Genomic DNA, 20757 nt, shown 5'->3' on the forward strand with positions numbered 1-20757 from the left:
TATTTCTTGATTATGGATGGAATATTCTGTATTTATCTCTTCAGACCATCCAGTAGAATGTCCTGTCTAAAGCCATTGTTTTGGATTTTCTAAGCCAGTTGATATTCTGTTTGGATGATCTAGCATTGATGTAAATGGAATATTAAGCTCCCAGTTAATAACTTTTTACTGTCAACTCCTGTTTCAGACTGTTAATATTCATTTTACATATTTAGGTTCCCCTTTATTGGATTCATATATGTAAAGGTGCTGTATCATCTTGCAGGACTGATTCCTTTGTTATTATGTTAGGCTCTGTTTTGTTACACTGTTCTTTTTCCAGTTAATTTCTCTTCTATGATAATAGCTGCTTTATTTTCACTCCCATTTCATGGAACATCTTTTTGTGTATCTTCATTTTAATTCTGTGTTTATCCTTATTTCTGAAAAGAGTCTTCCTATGCTACGACTACAGATGCCTATGCTTAGAGAGAGATGACTCTTTTTTTTGGTAAAAAAAAAACCATATCCAATTACATTTAAAGTAGTTGTGTATCCATATATATTATTGCCATTTGGTTAATTATTTTGTTTTTCTTTTTGTAATTACTATTCTTTTCTTTCTCTATTCCCTTATGGTTTTGTAATGTTTTATTACATTTAAGTTACTTTCTTATTCTCTTGTGTGTAATTACTGTAATATTCACTTTCACCATATGGATCTCCTGTGACATACTATGTGTAACAGACTGTTTTGGTTGAGAGCAGTCTTAGTTTCAATACAATACATAATTATACATTTTCACTTTCTCATGTATTTTGTTTTTGATGTGATGTTTTACATACTTTTATTTTATGCATCCCTTAATTATTGTAATTTTCATAGTGTACTACTACTTTTTCTTTTGATCTTTAACTAACTTTAAAAATTTGTATTTTGAAAGTTAGTAACTATCATATATACCTCTTATATTTCTTTTGCTCTTTTATATAAATTTTCAGTGATGAATTTGCTTTCACATATTTTCTTGTCATTAAATAGTGCCATTTCATTTCAGCTTATAAAAGTCCCTTTCATGTTTTTTGTAATAAGTCTGGTTTAGTTCATCTGGTGATGAAGCCCTTGAGGTTTTGCCTATTGGAAACTTCTCATCTCTCCGTCTGCTCTGAGTGACGGCCATGCCGGGTGGAGCACAGTCGGAGGCGGGACTTCTCCTGTCATGCTTTGAATGTGCCATCCTGCTGCTTCAAGTGCTGAGGAATTTTTACTGAAAGTCTGCTGATAGCCTTATGGTGCTTCTTTTATATGTAGCACGTTGTTTATTTCTTGCTACTTGTAAGATCCTCTCTTTAATTTTTACTTTTTCACACTTTAATAAGAGTGTGACTTTGTGTGGGGATCTTGGTGTCGTATTATTTGGATGAGTAGTTGGGTGAGTAACTTGGTAAGTTCCACTGTCTTGTCTTCCAGATCACTGATCTGTTCTTCTATTTCATCCCATCTCCCACTGAAACCTTCATTAATTATTCATTTCAATTGTAATATTCTTCACCTCCATGACTTGTTTGGTTCTTGCAGGTATTTTCTATCTGTTTTTAAAATTCTCAATATGTTCATCTGTTATTTTCCTGAGTTCAGTGGACATATTTATGATCATTACTCTGAACTCCTTGTCATGTAGATTACTTACTACAGGAAGTCACCAAGCATGGCAAAATCATGACCCCAGTTTTTGAAAATAAGTTCTCTATTACTTACTCTGACATATTCAACTAGTACCTGAGTTGTGGAGAGGCAAACTCAATTTTTGTTTCAGCAAAAGTGAAAACAGTTATTAAAGTGTCAGTCATTTCACTGAGGCATTTTTTCTTCATTAGCATTCCCCTTGTCTGGTGTATGTGTGATGAGGTACTTGAATTCTACCAAAATTGAATCTTATCAGTTTTTCCAATATATTCATTGTTTGAAGACATTTACAATGTTATCCTTTTAGAACAATTCATCTTCAGGTTTGAAGGACATTTATACTGGATATAAGTTCAAAGTTAAATTTTAAAATTCAATGTTTTCTATATGTTGCTGAAACTTGTCCTGGTCTGCATAATTTCCTATGATGTGTCTTTTATTACTAGTTATATGCTTTGTCTCTATGATGAATCTCTTTCATCAGTGATTATATGTTTATTAATTATGATACATCTTTTTGCTTCAGAATGCTTCTTGTGCTTGAATTTTTGTTGTTGCTTGCAATAGTGAATTCATCATTTTTTCAAACATGGAAATTATTTCTCCATTATTTCATCAAATCATTTTTATATCCACCTATTTTTTCTGTATTTGATATAGTAACTACATATATAAAATATTTTAAATATTCTCAAATTGGATAGATATTTTTTCTAGTATTTGTGTTCTCCATATCATTTTGGATAGTCTTACTTATTATGCCTTAATATTTACTATTATTTCATTTTGAAATGCCCTGGATATTTTTTCAATCCCATGTATTTTTCATCTCACATGTAATAATTGCATCACTAGTTGGTCAACTTTTTCTTTGTATATTTACCATGTCTCTTACATGATCAAAACTTTCACTACCTTCTTGAATCTGTGGAATGCATCTGTAATAACTATATAACACATTATTTGAGAGATGGTCATATACACACAAGTCACTTTAATGCATTCATAACTGCTTGTAACAATTTCTTTAGTTAATTAGAGCATTTTCACAAACTTCAAAAGAAATCCAAACCAGTAAACTATGACCCTCCTACTAACTAACTCATCCATTCCAACCCTAAGCAAACAATAATTTAAATTTGGCCACCATGGTTTATGTATTCTGGGAGATTCATAAGAATGGAATTACATAATGAAGGGCCTTTTGTAACTATATTATTAAACATAGCATATTTCTTTCAAAAGTTATGCTGAAGCATGCATCAGAACTTAATTGCTTTACAATGCAAAATAATATTTCATTGTATGTTTACATGATACTAATCCATTCATCAGGTGATGGATATATTGCTTTTCTCAATATTCTGATGTTTCTGAATAATGTTGCTATGTACTAGATTTCATTTGGATATGTGTTTTGGTCTCCTTTGGGAATTATTTAATATTGGAGTTTCAGGGTCATATGGCCAATCTTCCTTTCATTATTTGAGAAAATGCCACACTGATGTCCATAGCAACTGCACCAGTTATATTCTCACTGGTATTGCATGAGATTTTCATTATAAATGTCACTAATTATGACATTAATAGAATAAAATGTTTAAAAACACTCTGAATGGAGAAAGTGTATGAAATAAAAGAATTTTGAAGAACACAAATACAATTCATAAAAGAGCTGTGAAATTGAGATGAGACATCATGGTATGAAAGTCTAAGGAATAGCATTATTATAAGACAGGACAATTATAATATTTAGAAAAAATTAAAAACATGAAATCATGCTACTTCTTAGTTTCTTGAAAAGTGGATCCCAAATTCAAAACTTTCTTTAGAACTGTCATGAGTTCTGAGATTGTGAATTACTGGGTTTAGCACAGGAGTGAGTATGATGTAAAGGACAGACACCACCATATCCTTCTCAGGGGTGTGGTTGGAGCTGGGGAGCATGTAGGTGTAGACGACAACCCCATAGAAGAGGGTGACCACAGTCATGTGGGAGGAGCAGGTGGCAAAGGCCTTCTTCCGGCCCTCTGCTGAGTTCATCCTGTGGATGGTGAGGAGGATGAAACCATAGGAGCCTGAAATGATGGTCACAGGGATGAGCAGCATGAGGACACAGCAGAGGTACATGAGTGTCTCATACATGAAGGTGTCTGAGCAGGAGAGCTTCATCACAGCAGGGACCTCACAGAAGAAATGATGGATCTCCCGGGATCTACAGAAGGGGACTGTCATGGTGATGGGAGTGAAAAAGGAGCCATCCACAGATGCCGGAGTCCCAGAGCCCGATGCGAGGAGAATGCACGCCCTGTGGTTCATGAGGACAGGGTAACGAGGAAGACACCAGATGGCTGCATAGCGGTCATAACCCATGACAGCGGGAAATAAAAATTCTGAACCTGACAGTGTCATATAGAGGAACATCTGCATCCCACATCCAGGGGCTGAGATTGTGTTCACACCCGGGACCCGGTCCATGAGCACCTTGGGTACAATGATGGAAATGTACGTCACGTCCATGAGAGAAAACTGTCTGATGAAAAAGTACATGGGGGTGTGGAGGCGGGGCTCAGAGTGTATCAGAAGGATCAGGATGGTGTTTCCAGACAAGGCCATCAGGAAAACCACAGAAATGACCACACAAAGGACAGCTGGGTTTTGGGGTTGATTGAAGATTCCCAGCAGGATGAACTCTGACCTCCTGTGTGGTTGGCCTTCCAGGTGGTGTCCTCCATGATTACACTTGGCCCACCAAGGAGAGAAGTAATGGGGCACTCATGAGATGCCACCTGCTGAATAACTCTTTAGGGTGTGGGCATGTGTGTGTGTGTGTGTGTGTGTGTGTGTGTGTGTATGTTTGTGTGTGTATCAAACCAGTTATGCTAAGTGGAGGAAACCCTATGGTCCTGGAGACTGAGAGGTTGCACGTTACCTGTAATTCTATGAATATGCCAGAAAATTAATAATTCACAACTGTGGGACAAAATAATTGGGAACTTGGAGGTTATCAAAGTTCAAGATCATGAGATGACCTCATGATATATGTCATTAATCCAGTATGGAAATTTGCATAGTCATGGGTGTATACAAACACAAAAAGTGAATTGTTAAAGATGCGATATCATTTTCTAAAGTTTTTGTTATAGGACACAGAATTTCACTAACATCTCTGGTTTAATACCCAATTAAGCTCTTAAAACTCTTGAAGATTCATTCAATATAAGGAAGATTTTGCATTTCACAGTGCATGCAAATACTGAGTTATTACATTGTACATTGTACACCTGAAACTAATATGTTATATGTCAATTTTATACTTCAGTTTTTAAAAAGGCTTAAAAAGTTACTGAATCACAGTTCGAGATAATCCATATGAAAGTCTGAACCCATTGTTCCTGTGAGACTTGGTCACACATTGAAACAGTGAAATTGGATGGCTTGAGCTGTATATTCAGAAGTAGCCTGTGGGCCTTACCAAGGAACCCTCTGGACAACCTAGGGGCAACATTAGGAGTCCAGACTGAAGCAGTACTGCACCTGTGGGTCCGGCTTAACCTGCGCCCCTATCCCCCTCTCCACTCTACATAAAATGAGGGCAAGCACAATTATATCAGGCATGGTTAGGAATAAATGAGCTAAAATTATGGAAGTGGTTAGATAATGACCAGTTACAGTGAATACATATGTATACCACTATTTTAAATAATTAATATATATAGAGAGAGAATTGTGCAGAATATATGTAAGCGAGGGCTCTTGTTCTTCTTGTATACTGATATAAATTGCAGTTAGGTCAGTTCACCAGTTTTAGTATCTATATACGCTTTTGATAATTTGTATTTCATAATTTCTGTATTCCTAAAGAGTTTATGCATGAATTTGTCTATGTATTTATACTTATATTATACATATTTACATGTGTATATAGACATATATAATTTTTATAATTATAAAAACTTTAAATTAATAAACACAAGTATATAAATATAAATGAATATGCACATATAATGTATTTCTTATATTAGTCCGGGTTAAGCAGAACTTTATGCTGACGTTCATTTTTATTCTATGTAGTACATGTTTTTCCAAGTTGCAATTCATCATTTTAAAACTTCTACCATTTGCTGTAAATATCAGGGGACAACAAATAGGATTTAGAGGGTCATCAGTATTTATCAGAAAAGCTTTTGTTTTCCATAGGTTATCTTTTTTAATGTACACAGAAGATAATTTTCATGAAAACTGAGATGCAAAGAGGAAAACGGAATAACACGGAGAGATTCCTGACTCCAGTTCCCCGTTGGCTCCTCGGTCCTGCTGCTCACGGGCAGCTTCTGATTCATCTGAAGTTGAATCAAAGACAAATTAAAATTCATTACACCTAGGGAGGTCACAATCAGTCTATTCAGGAACACATGTTATATAAATATGATTTAAAGTAGAATTTTAAAGTAACTACAATATAAATAAAATGGATGATAGATGCAAAAGATATCTGATCTTTCTTAAGGGAACCAGTGACAATTTATCTGTATTTTCTCATGAAGATTAGATCTCTGCAGATTTTCAGTTTCCGACAAGTTAAAATGCAGTAAAGGGGAATATATGGGGTCCTTTTTCTGGGAAGAGTTGAGAGGTGTTTATTTTTCAGGGATATTTCCCAATGATATTTAACATATCAAATATATTTTATACTACTGCATTAATTACAAATGTTAATCACTATAATCAAATTGTTAATAAATTGAATTTATTTAGGCTGTTTAAGCAGCAGACAACACTCACAGTGACTTCAATTTCTTAATGTAAATATCCAAGAAATATGGACATATCGTTTTAGAAAATTAATCATTCAAACAGCAACATCACTGGCATATGGATTCTGAGCTCTATGAAAAAGTTAAAAACAGTCCAGTTAATTGCAAAACAGACCTGTTTGCCAGTCTATACTTGTGATCAAACTAAATGAGGGCTAGCAGAGGCACCAGTCATGTGAGACCTTCAGCTGTTTGCTGAGCAAGTGGAAGGAGACTGGAAGGGAATTTGCGGTCACTGGGGAAATCTCTGCTGCACCTCAGTAAATGGGAATCAGCATCACTAGGCCACAGCAAGCAGCCCACGTGGGATACAGACCTAGAGGGAGCATTGTGTGCACCACCCTCAGCAGCGGCCCCCACCCCATGCAGACTTAGTCTAATGCAACTCCTTGAGTTTCATGGAAACAGTTTAGTGCATCTTTAAGTTGAGGTTATTGATAGTGTTTGTGGCCTGTGCCAAACCTTTATTTGAAGCTAACAGCATTCCAGGAATTGTCCTAATGATCAGCAAATTCCTTCCTTCCCAGGAGCCTGTGAGTTACCTACTCAGCTTACTTTGTCCTTTTACATGATAAAAGCTTCAGGATCTCAGAGTATTTGCCTAATGACACAAACCAAGTGGGGTGAGAGCTGTCTCAGCCCATGATTCGGCCCCACAGGATGTGCCTCTCCCCCAGGTCTCTTGACAGCAGGGCCTTCCCTCCATCGGGGACAACCTGGTGTTGGGCACCCATGTCAGCTTTCCTGGGGAACTATAAGTATGACGGAGACACTTGTTTCTAGTATTTTATAAACCTCAGAAATCAACCCCAAGTAATCATTCCCACTCCATTTAAGATAGTAGCTCTACTTCTGTAGATTTCAATCTCAAGTAAAGAAAATACATCATCCAGTAAATGGGGATGAATGTATATATTCCTTTTCCCACAAATAGTTGGAAAACAAAAAAATGTTTCCTAATATATTGCAATAAATACATGCAATATAGACAGATTTGTAAGAAAAAGAATACATGCTTTCCTTCTTAAATGCAGATAGGTCAAAATTGAGAAAACAGTTTCAGCTAATAAAATGTGAAATAAGAACAGTCAATACAATAATTACCCTTTCCCCTTGAAGTTCTGTCTACTTCTGTGGTTGAGACCACCATCAGGTGATGCTTCTCATCCCATCCAGATGGGCTAATGGCACATGTCCAGGTTAAGTGTACAAATAAGGAGGAGAGTGACGTCATCCCTGGCGTTACTATGCCCATTGAGTGGATGCTTTTTCTTTTGACAAATCCCCTCTGAGACTCTGATGAGGAATGCAATTAAGAGCTAACTAAGCTAATGGAAAGCCCTGTTAAAATTTTTGGATTTTTCTCTTATGTCTTAAAAATAATCTTTTACTGTTAATGTTAACATGTATGAAAAGCTAAACCTATATTAACAATAATCACAAATCCCAACACCTGCAATAAATTCTTGGTTATGAATATGTTCATGTATATATGAATACATATACTTTTTCCTTTAAAGTTCAATGAAAATTTGTGAAATACTGTTACTTTTTCTTTTTCACTGACAAAGAATCTGAAACTAGTAATTCAATAGATTTGTCAATGACAAAACCACTAGTCATCATGGCGCTTGAAAGTAAAATTAAGTTCATTTCCTTCACATCTTTATCCTGGATGGATGACTGATTATATACTTAATTCTGTTCTTTATATGAAATCCGTTAATTTAATGCTACCTAATTTTCTCTATATTTCAATTTATTTCTTTCTACAATTTTCCAGTTTTATTGAGATATAATGACATGTAACATTTTATATTACAATATGTGTAATGTAGTTTCATGACTTAAATTCAGCATTTGATCCATTTTGAGTTTATTTTTGTGTCTGGAGTTAGACATTAATCCAGTTTTGCTCTATTACATGTAGCTGTCTAGTATTTTTTTATTAAGATATCATTGATATACAACCTTATGAAAGTTTCATGTGAGCAACATTGTGGTTACTACATTCCTCCCTATTATCAAGTCCCTACCACATACCCCATTATAGTCACTGACCATCAGCATAGTAAGACACTATAGAGTCACTGCTTGTCTTCTTCATGCTATACTGCCTTCCCTGTGCCCTCCCTACATTATGCATGCTAATCATAATGCCCCTTAATGTCTTTCTCCCTCCCTTCCCACCGACCCACCCCAACCCCTTTCCCTTTGGTAACTGCTAGGCCATTCTTGGGTTCTGTGAATCTGCTTCTGTTTTGTTTCTTCAGTTTCTGCTTCCTTGTTATACTCCACAGATGAGTGAAATCATTTGATACTTGTTTTTCTCCACCTGGCTTATTTCACTGAGCATAATGCCCTCTAGCTCCATCCATGTTGTTGCAAATGATAGGATTTGTTTTCTTTTTTTGGTTGAATAATATTCCATTGTATATATGTACCACATCTTCTTTATCTATTAATCTACTGATGGAACAAGTTGCTTCCATGTCTTGGCTATTGTAAATAATGCTGAGATAAACATAGGGGTGCATATGTCTTTTTGAATCTGTGATCTTGTTTTCTTAGGGTAAATTCCTATGAATGGAATTCCTGAGTCAAATGGTATTTCTGTTGTTAGTTTTGTGAGGAACCTCCATATTGCTTTCCATAATGGTTGAACTAATTTATATTCACACCAACAGTGTAGGAGGGTTCCTCTTTCTCTACATCCTCCCCAGCATTTGTTGTTTCTTGTCTTTTGGATGTTGGCCATCCTGACTGGTGTGAGGTGATTTCTCATTGTGGTTTTAATTTGCATTTCCCTGATGATTAGCAATGTGGAGCATTTTTGCATGTCCCTGTTGGCCATCTGAATTTCTTCTTCTGAGAAGTGTCTGTTCAGATCCTCTGCCTATTTTTTAATTGGGTTATTGCTTTTCGGGTGTTGAGGCATGTGAGCTCATTATATATTTTGGATGTTAACCCCTTATCAGATATGGCATTTATGAATATATTCTTCCATATGTTAAGATGCCTTTTTGTTTTACTGATGTTGTCCTTTGATGTACAGAAGCTTTTTAGTTTAATGTAGTCCCATTTGTTCATTTTTGCTTTTGTTTCCCTTGACCAAGGAGATATGTTCATGAAAAAGTTGCTCATGTATATATTCAATAGAGTTTTGCCTATGTTTCCTTAGAGTTTTATGGTTTCATGACTTATATTCAGATCTTTGATCTATTTTGTGTTTACTTTTTTGTGTGGAGTTAGACAGTAATCCAGTTTCATTCTCTTACATGTAGCTGTCCAGTTTTGCCAACACCAGCTATCGAAGAGGCTGTCCTTTCCCCATCGTATGTCCATGACTTCTTTATCATATGTTAATTGGCCATATGTGTGTGGGCTTATGTCTGGACTCTCTGTTCTATTCCATTGATCTATGGGTCTGTTCTTGTGCCAGTACCAAATTATCTTGATTACCGTGGCTTTGTAGTAGAGCTTGAAGTCGGCAAGTATGATCCTCCCCTTTTTCCTCTTCCTTCTAAGGATTGTTTTGGCTATTCCGGGTCTTTTGTGGTACCATGTGAATTTTAGAACTATTTGTTCTGGTTTGTTGAAGAATGCTGTTGGTATTTAGATAGGACTGCATTGAATCTGTAGATTGCTTTAGGCAGGATGGCCATTTTGACAATAGTATTTCTTCCTATCCATGAGCATGGGATTTATTTCCATTTATTGGTGTATTCTTTAATTTCTCTCAAGAGTGTCTTGGAGTTTTCAGGGTATAGGTCTTTCACTTCCTTGATTAGCTTTATTCCTAGGTACTTTAATTTTTGATGCAATTGTGAATGGCATTGTTTTTCCTGATTTCTCTCTCTACTAGTTCCTCATTAGCATATAGGAATGCAACAGATTTCTGTGTATTAATTTTATATCCTGCTGCTTTGCTGAATTAAGATATTAGTTCTAGTACTTTTGGAGTGGATTCTTTAGGGGTTTTTATATACAATACCATGTCCTCTGCAAAGAGTGACAATTTAGTTTGTTCCTTGCCAGTAGGGATTCCTTTTATTACTTTATGTTGTCAATTGCTGTGGCTAGGACCTCCAGTACTATGTTGAATAAATGTGGGGAGAGTGGGCATCTTTGTCTTGTCCTCAATCTTAGAGGAAAAGCTTCCAGCTTTTCACTGTTAAATATGATGTTGGCTTTGGGTTTCTCCTATATGGCCTTCATTATATTGAGGTACTTGCCCTCTATACTCATTTAGTTGAGGGATTTTGGGCCTCATTTGTTATTGTTTTTCTATTTTCATTAATTCTGAATTCAGACTGTTTATTTGCGATTGTTCTTCCTTGTTTAGAAACGCCTGAATTGCTGTATAATTTTCTCAAAGAACTGCATTCACTGAATTCCCCAGAATATGGGCATTGAGCTGTTGTTTTCATTTGTATCCATATATTGCTTGATCTCTGTTTTAATTTGGTCATTGATCCATTGATTATTTAGAAGTATGTTGTTAAGCCTCCATGTATTTGTGGGTCTTTTTGTTTTCTTTTCACAATTTATTTCTAATTTCATAACATTTTGATCTGAGAAGTTGGTTGGTACAATTTCAATATTTTTGAATTTTACTCTTTTTGTGGCCTAGTATGCGATCTATTGTTGAAAATTTTCTATGTACACTTGAGAAGAATGTGTATTCTGCTACTTTTGGGTGGAGTATTCTGTAACTGTCTGTTAGGTCCATCTGTTCTAATGTGTTGTTCAGTGCCTTTGTGTCCTTACTTATTTTCTGTCTGGTTTATCTGTCCTTTGGAATGAGTGGTGCATTGAAGTCTCCTAAAGTGAATGTATTGCATTCTATTTCCCCCTCTATTTCTGTTAGTGTTTGTTTCACATATGTAGATGTTCTTATGTTGGGTGCATGGATATTTATAATCATTATATCCTCTTGTTGGATGGACTCCTTTATTATTATGTAATGTTCTTTGCCTTTTGTTACTTTCTTTGTTTTGAAGTTTATTTTATCTAATACAAGTATTTCACCTCTTGCCTTTTTTCTCCCTATTTTTTGTATGAAATATCTTTTTTCATCTCTTCACTTTAAGTCTATGTATGTCTTTGGGTTGGAAGTGAGTCTCTTGTAGACAGCACATAGATGGGTCTTGCTTGTCTATTCATTCTGTAACTCTATGTCTTTTGATTGGTGCATTCAGACCATTTACATTTAGGGTGATTATTGATAGATATGTTCTTATTGCCACTGCAGGCTTTGGATTAGTAGTTACCAAAGGTTCAAGGATCATTCCCTTACTATCCAACAGTTTATCTTAACTCACTTATTATGCTATTACAAATGCAATCTGAAAACTTTTTTCTCCCTTCTTTGTCTTCCTCCTCCACTCTTTGTATGTTAGGTGTCATATTCTGTACTGTTTGTGTGTCCTTTGATTGACTTTTTGGGTAGCTGATTTAATTTTGCATTTGTTTAATAATGAATTGGTGTACTTCCTTTACTGTGGTTTTATTTTCTCTGGTGAAAGCTATTTAGCCTTAGGAACACTTCCATCTATAGCAGTCCCTTTAAAATACACTGCAGAGATGGTTTATGGGAAGTAAATTCCCTCAACTTCTGCTTATCTGGAAATTGTTTAATCCTTCCTTCAAATTTAAAAGATAATCTTTCCAGATAGAGTATTCTTGGTTGCAGGCTCTTCTGTTACATTGCATTGAACATATCATGCCACTCCATTTTGGCCTGTAAGGTTTCTGCTGAGAAGTCTGATAATAGCTTGATGGGTTTTCCTTTGTAGGTGATCTTTTTTCTCTCTCTGGCTTCTTTTAATACTCTGTTCCTGTCCTTGATCATTGCTATTTTAATTATCATATGTCTTGGTGTTGTCCTCCTTGGGTCCCATGTGTTTGGAGATCTGTGAACTTCCATGACCTGAGATACTATTTCCTTCCCCATAATGGGGAAGTTTTCATCAATTATTTCTTCAAAGACACTTTCTACCCCTTTTTCTGTCTCCTCTTCTTCTGGTATCCCTAGAATGCAAATATTGTTCCATTTTGATTGGTCCCACAGTTTTCTTAATATTCTTTCATTCCTAGAGATCCTTTTTTCACTCTCTCTCCCTCAGCTTCTTTGTATTCCTGTTCTCTAATTTCTATCCCATTTTTCATCTCTACTCATCTGATCTGCCTTTAAATCACTCCATTGTATGATTCATTTCAGCTACTGTGTTTTTCACAGTATCTATCTCTGTCTTGAATTCCTTCATTAGATCTTGAATATTTTTCTGTAGCTCTGTTCACATGCTTATGACTTTTATTTTGAATTATTTTGCCGGAAGATTGGTGACTTCAGTTTCACTTAACCCTCTTTCTTGTGTTTGAGGAATTTTGGATTGAACAAGGTTTTTCTGCCTTTTCATAATCTTGGCGCAATGGCAAGGTTTGCAGGGAAGCACTGCTGGAGCCTACCCAAAGGTGAGAGCTCTTTCCTGCTTCCCTGCTTCACAGCCTGCCTCTGCTGTCAGGGTCAGTTAGTCGCATGCCAGGAGCAGCCTCTGCATTAAGCCCTGCACTGCCATAGGTGGGGCTGCCCTCTGGCTGGCCTGGAATAATGGCATGGGTCACAGGTAATCCATGCCAGTGCCTGCCAAGAGGACAGATCTCTTGCCTTCTTCCCTACCACAGTGCCTGTCTCTGCTGTCAAAGCTTGTGAGCCATGCACAGGGAGCAGCCTCTGTGTTAAGCCACTGTAGTTGCCATAGGTGGGGCTGCCCTCTGGCTGGCCTGGAGCAATGATTGGGGTAGCAGGTTTGCATGCAGGTGCTGGCTGGGAGGAAGAAGTGGCAGGCTGCTTACCATGGTGTGGTCCATTGCCCGCAAGGGTGATGGAGTGCCTGAAGCTCCTGAAAGTTCCCAACCTGCTAGGCTGAATGTGCTGGGACAATTTTGTCCACCTGTTCCTTCTCCTGAGCAGCAAGCTCTGTGTAATCCTTGCCCCTATAGCAGCCCTTTTACTGTTAGGAAGTCTTTCAAAGGGCACACCTTTCTTTTGTTCCAGAGCAGCCAGTGTGGGAACCTGTTCTCCACAAATGGCTGGAATCTCAGTCCCTGACTTTTCAACCCCTCTAATCTCCTGAACACCATACAATGTGAGTTTGTGCTCCTGGAGAAGATATCCAGAGTGGGGTGTTTATCAGTCGTGGGCTTCAACTCCCTCCATGCTCTGTGTCTCTTCCTCCTGCTGGTGAGCTGGGGTGGAGACTACATACATATCAAGGGACCAATATTAATAATCTGTGAGGATACAAATCAGTGCACAAACTATGGATTCAAAAATTAACATAATCTTGTACTTGGCTAATTCAGAGCTTAAGAAATACTATGGAGCAATTAACATATATGAAGATGCTAAGTAAATATTAGAAAAATGTAAATACATACATGCAATCTAGGTGGAGTTGGTAATATTGCAAATATCTGCAAAGTGTAGCCAGTATTAATGAGTAGGTCAAGGTTAAACAGAGGTGGGTGGGGGTAGGAATTTCATCAAAGATGTAGAATGAGCCATTGGCACCATCAAAGTGGTGCTCTCTGCAGCATTGGTCCTGACAGGCAGCAGGAGAAGCAGTGGTTTGCAGGACCCATGGCAGCTGAAGCTGTAAGGGGGGATGACCATTGGTGACACCTGGTCCCAGATGGAGGAACTCAGCCAACTCTGGCCAAGAAGGTGCTGAGGGAGTGAATACCCAGACCTCAGTTGGCTCCTGCCCTCCAGTCCCCTTCTGTGGTCTGTCACTGGCCAAACCATCCAGAATTCAGAGGGACAAGTAGCCCCCTCTGGTCACAGAGCAGACATGGAGGAGCAGAGATGCTTGAGGGGCAGGATAGAGACTCTTCAGCACAATGGAAATGGAAAAAATGGAGTTCTTTCTTCTTAGATAGTGGGGGATAAATTTATATTGTATAACATGAAAATTTACCATTTGTACCAACATTAAAAGTAATTGATAATTTGAGTCATAATATCCCCCTGGGAATATTTCATAAAAAATTAATCATATATATGAAGAAAGATATTTGTTTAAAACACCAATTTTTCAAATAACAGTAATCAAAATTCTACAGTGGCCCCATTAAGTTTGTTAATGGGGAATTCATTTATTTTATAGTATTCATCTATTATTTATTATTTTCCACTGAATTGTAGATGATGTAAAATAGTATATTAGCTCCATGTGTACAAAACAGTGGCTTGAAAATTATGAAATGCTCACCACTGTAAGTGTAGTTATCATCTGTCACCTTCATAGTTAATAAAATATTGCTGGCTAATTTCCTATTGTATACTGTTTTGTCACTATGACTTATTTATTTTATACCTGTTACCTATCCTCCTGCCTGCTCCCTTCCAGCAACCACCAGATGGTTCTCTGTATTTATGAGTCTGTTTTTGTTTTTGTTTATTTGTTAATTTGTTCTGTTTTCCAGACTCTACATATAAGTGAAATCATGTGGTATTTTTCTTTTTCTGCCACCTAGCATTCTTTACTTTCATTTAGCATTCCATCTTGGTCTATACATGTTGTCATGAATGGAAAGAGCTCATTACTATTTTATGGCTGAGTAATATTCCATTATATATATATATGTACCACATCCATCTTATAAGATGATGTGATCCATTGATGACCACAGGTTTCTTCCATATCTTAGTTATTGTATGCAAATATGAATAAAAGTAGAGTTAGATGCATCCTTTCAAATTAGTGTAAATACTCAGAAGCAGAATTATTGAATCATAAGGATTTTTTTTTCTTTCTTTTTTAGGAAATTTCTTACTCTTTCCCATAGTGGCTGAACAAATTTATATTTCCACCAGCAGTATATGAAGATTCTCTTTTCTCAACATCCTTGCCAACACTTGTTATTTCCATTTTGACTCATGTGAGGATATTATTAGATTGTGTGACTTACCTCCATTTCCCTGATGATTAGTTATGTTGAGCATTCCTTCATGTGCACTGGTCATCTCTATGTCTTGGAAGAATGCCTATGTGGATGTTGTATCCATATTTAACTGGAATATTTCTTTTTTTGATGTTGAGTTGCATAAGTTCTCTACACCTTTTGTACATTTACCCTATATCACACATATAACTTTCAAATATACTCCTCTTTTCTGTAGATTGCCTTTTCATATTGTTGATAGTATCCTTCACTGTGTCAAAGTTTTTTAGTTTGACATATTCCCAATTAATTACTTTCACTTTTTTTTCCCCTGCTGTACTGGGGAGACATATAGAGGAAAAGAAAGTATTAAGGCTGATTCCCTAAAGTTACTGCTTATGTCATAATTTTTATTTATTTTATGAAATGCAATAGATATAAAATATTGTATTGGATTTGGATGTAAAACACACTGATTTGACAGTTATATACTAAACACTCACCACAGTAAGTGTTGTTAACATTTGTCACTATAGAAAGACATTACAATATTACTTGATATGTTCCCTGTATTACGTATCTGTCCCTGTGACTAATTTATTCTTATAATTTCAAGTTTGTACCTTTTTATGCCCTTCCATAATCCCCCTCTTGGAAGAATATGGTTGCACACAACATTTTGGTTAATTTTGCTCAGTTTCTTCTCAACTTTTTGGGTATTGCAAGTGGAACCATCAAATATGTGTAACATTATAGTCCACCAAGTTGAGTTGCAATTCATATGCTTCTCAATTATTTTAAATTTCATGTGTACATATTTAATTTGTTTAGTTTTACTCTGACAACAATATTGGAAATAGGTTTTCCACATTGTTTCCCAAACACTACAGATCCATAGTTACAGTCATAAACTATTCATGGTTAATATGCAACCAGGTCTGTGACTTTATGAAATGGATCCAAGGCCCCAGTCACTCCAAACATCTTTCCCCACAGGCCTTCCTGGTGCTCAGTGTGTCCAGGTGCACATAGACCAACACTGTTCAGCTCACCATCCATACTCACCTGGTTTCCAGACCTCCACTGTACACTTCTCCAATTGATTGCTATCTACTTAACATTACTAAAGTGTTATTCTTTTCATTTCAATACTGTTTGTAAACTTCTCGGTCACAAAAGGGTAAGAAATGAGTCTACAATATAAAGCATGAAAGGGAGAGCCACTGAAATATTTACCAGTCCTGCTTGGATACCTGTATGATTTTTGTTCATGCTTTTCTGGGGTATCTTGTCTCTGTGTAAGTTCTCCATGATACAGCCTCCTACACTCATCTGAGGTAACATCTAGCCACCATTTAACACTGAGAACCAGGTTCTGCTGTCAGTTCTTTATCATCAGTTGTATCAGGTCTAGGTAGAACTGATTTGTCCTTATGAGCTGCACCCTTTCCGCAGGAGCATCAAGGAGCATCATATACTTTATAACACCTATTGCATATAGACTATAACTACAGGTTCATACTTCTTGTGTATATCAACAACTTAGTATTCAGATTTTTATTACATTTAGCTATTTTTTATGTTACTACAACATAAAAGTATGTACTGAGTAATTGAATAAATAAATGAGTTTGAATATTTGATATCCTGCCTTCCTTATTTTTCTAATAAATTACATACTTCAAAACAGTGCAGATGTTACCGCATGCAAGAGATCTTCTTCAGTCTTCTTTCAACGTTGAATTTATAGCCTTCCCATGGTTCTAAAACTTCTACCTGCTGGGGAATATTAATCACCACTGATGCCTTAGTTGGAACATGTGGGATGAGGTAGACAAAATAAAAGCATATTGTCTCAGTAAAGATTCAGCACTTTAAAAAGAGTGTTTTTAAATACTGTGTGTTACACACACTGTCACCAAACAGATTACAATAAAAAATGGGAAAGAAAAAGACTCAGAAAATGTGGGAGGATTGACATTTTAATGGTTTATATGGGAAAATTTTACTTTTATAGAAAAGCAGCATGGGTGTGAATGGTACAAACAACACCCACCCATTCTTTACCAAGACTCTCCAGTTGCTCATATTTTACCTTCTTTGTTTTAACACTTTTCTCCTCCCCTATCATTTAAATCAATTTCATAATTTCACATGATATTTTTTGTATAAATATTTTTGTTATATATTCCTAAGAATATGGATATTCTTCTACAGAGAGTGCAGTTATCAACCTCAGTAAATATAACTTATATAATGATTGTATAAAGAATTTTGAATGGAGAAAGTTTAGAAAATTAAGTTTTCTACTGCATGGAACCAATTCTTAGAAGAGGTGAAAAATTAGATTAGACACAGTGCTATGTGAGTGTGAAGAATAATGCTGATATAAGATTCTAAACATACAATGTAGAGTGAAGGAAAATATATTGGTATCAGTTTCCTACTTTATGGTTTCTTGAAAGACAGGTCCCACATTCAGCATTTTCTATAGTGCCCCGATAATATTCTTATTCCTTAGACTATAGATCAAAGGGTTTAGCACAGGAGTGAGTATGGTGTAAAAGACAGACACCACCATGTCCTTCTCAGGGGTGTGGGAGGAGCAGGGGAGCATGTAGGTGTAGACTGCAGCCCCATAGAAGAGGGTGAACACAGTGATGTGGGAGGAGCAGGTGGCAAAGGCTTTCTTCTGGCCCTCTGCCAAGTTCATCCTGTAGATGATGAGGAGGATGAAACCACAGGAGCCTGAAATGATGGTCACAGGAATGAGCAGCATGAGGATGCAGCAGAGGTACATGGAGTGTTTCATACATGGAGGTGTCTGAGCAGGAGAGCTTCATCACAGCAGGGACTTCACAGAAGAAATGATGGACCTCCTGGGATCTGCAAAAGGGGAAAGTCATAGTGACAGATGTGAGCATGAAGCCATCCACAGAAACCAGGAGCCAGTAGCCAGATGCCAGAAGGACACACATTCTGTGGTTCATGAGGACAGGGTAACAGAGAGGATGGCAGATGGCTGCATAGCGGTCATAGGCCATGGCGGCCAGGAGGAAACATTCTGATCCACCCAGTGTCACATAGAGCAACGCATGCATACCACATCCAGGGGCTGAGATCATGTTCACACCACGAGCATATTGGGCACAGTGACGGAAATGTATGTCACTTCCATGAGAGACAACTGGCTGATGAAAAAGAACATGGGTGTGTGGAGGCGGGCCTCAGAGCATATCAGAAGGATTAGGATGGTGTTTCCAGACAAGGCCATCAGGAAAACCATGAAAATGACCACACAAAGAGGACTGGATGTTTGGACTGAGTGAAGATTCCCACCAGGATGAATTCGGACCTTCCTGAGTGGTTGGCCATCCAGGTGGGGTCCTCCATGATTACACTTGGCCCACCAAGGAGAGAAGTAATGGGACACTCATGAGATGCCACCTGCTGAATGACTATTTAGTGTATGTGTGCATATGGCTGTGTATTTGTGTATCAACCCAATTATTCCCAAGTGGAGGTACTCCATGTCCTGGAGACTTTGAGGTTACATATTACCTGTAATTCTATGATTGTACCAGAAAATAAAAATTCACAACTCTGGAACAGAATAATTGGTAACTTATGAAGTTTTCAAAGTCCAAAGTCATGAGATGACCTAATGATATATGTTTTTTATCAGGAATGTAAATTTGCAGACACTGGTGAATGTGAACACAAAAGTTAATTATTAATAAAGAATATCAATTTTCTAAAAATTTTTGATATAGGAATCAGGATTTCATTAACATCTCTGGTTTGAGGATCCAGGTAGGGTCTTAAACACTCTTGAAGCTGTATTCCATATAAGAACTATTTTCTTTCACCATGTACCCAAATACTGAGTCATTACATTATACTCCTGAAACTAATAAAATGTTATATGTCACTTATACCTCAATATATAAAAAGACTTAAAAAGTAACTAAATCACAGTTTGAGAAAATCCATATGAATGTTTGAATCCATTGTGCCTGTGAGACTGGGTCACATGTTGAAGCAGTGAGGGTGGGTGGATTGAGCCTTATATTTAGAAGTAGCCTGTGGGCCTCACCAAGGAACCCTTTAGACATCCTAGGAACAACGTTAGGAGCCCAGAGTCTGAAGCCATACTGCACCTGTGGGTCCAGCTTATCCTGCACCCCTATTCTCCTGTCCACTCTACATAAAATGTACAGAGGCACAATGATCTCAGGCATGGTTAGGAACAAATGAGCTAAAATAGTGGAAGTAGTTGGAACCTGCCAGTTATTGATGAATATACATACATACTGCTGCTTTAAATAATTAATATATAGAGAACTAATTGTGCAGAATCTGGGTAAGATACTGGTCTTACTTTTATTGTCTGATGATATAAGATGTATAAGCTCAGTTCACCAATCTTTGTATCTACTTATGCTTTTGATAATTTTGAGTTGATTATTTCTGTATTCATAGAGTGCTTATGTATGAATTTGTTTATATATACATAAGAATTATGTATATTATGTATGTATATAGATACATATAATTATTTTATGAATATGAACACTTTATAAATATATAAATTTATTCATATAATTCTTTTTAACCCTGGTTAGGAAGAATTTCTTGTAGAAATCCATTTTTTTCTATCCAGTACATGCTTTTCCAAGTTGAAACTTACCTTCTTAAAGCTTCTAGCACTTGCTATAAATATCAGGGGACAAGAAAAGGATTAAGAGTGTCACTGCCATTTATCAGGCAAGGCTTTTGATTCTCCAAATGTTAACTGCTTTAATGTACACAAAAAATAATTTTTCGTGGAAACAGACAGAGTGGAATTCTGAAAAGCACTGAGATATTTCTGTCTCCAATTCACTGCTGGTTTTTCTATGTTGCTGGTCACTGGCAGCTTCTGATTTGTGGGAAGATAAATCAAAGACAAATTAAAATTCATTGAACTCAGGGAGGTCACAATCAGTCTATTCAGGGACAAATATTATATAAATATGATTCAATGTATAATTTAAAAATAACTACAATATAAATAAAATGAACGATAGATGCAAAAGATATCTGGTCTTTCTAGGAGAATCAGTAAGAACTTCATCTGTATTTTCTCATGAAGATTACATCTCTGAAGATTTTCAATTTCTGGCAAGTTAAAATCCTTATTAACAAGAAGGAAATATGAACTTCTCTTTCTGGAAAGGGTCTACAGGTGGTTATATTGCAGGGTTATTTCATAATGATATTTTGCATATCAAATATATTTTATAATATTGTGTTAATTCCAAAACTTAATTAGTATATTCAATC

The 20757-nt window shown here is 36.6% G+C and overlaps 1 protein-coding gene and 1 pseudogene across 1 annotated transcript; both read right to left on the reverse strand.

The window, feature by feature from the left end:
- Window positions 1-3454: 3454 nt before the first annotated feature.
- On the reverse strand, window positions 3455-4282 carry LOC118973432 (olfactory receptor 2T5-like). Its single transcript, XM_037023606.2, has one exon. It carries the CDS (start codon window positions 4280-4282, stop codon window positions 3455-3457), a length of 828 nt encoding a protein of 275 aa, XP_036879501.2.
- Window positions 4283-17407: 13125 nt separating this feature from the next.
- Window positions 17408-18825, reverse strand: LOC108397604 (olfactory receptor 2T29-like; annotated as a pseudogene).
- Between the last annotated feature and the right edge of the window lie 1932 nt (window positions 18826-20757).

The sequence above is a fragment of the Manis javanica genome, chromosome 14, assembly GCF_040802235.1.
Source record: "Manis javanica isolate MJ-LG chromosome 14, MJ_LKY, whole genome shotgun sequence".
NCBI lineage: Eukaryota > Metazoa > Chordata > Mammalia > Pholidota > Manidae > Manis > Manis javanica.

Coding starts and splice junctions, on each gene's coding strand:
- LOC118973432 (XM_037023606.2), bottom strand. CDS start 4,282: ATGGCCTTGTCTGGAAACACCATCCTGATCCTTCTGATACACTCTGAG.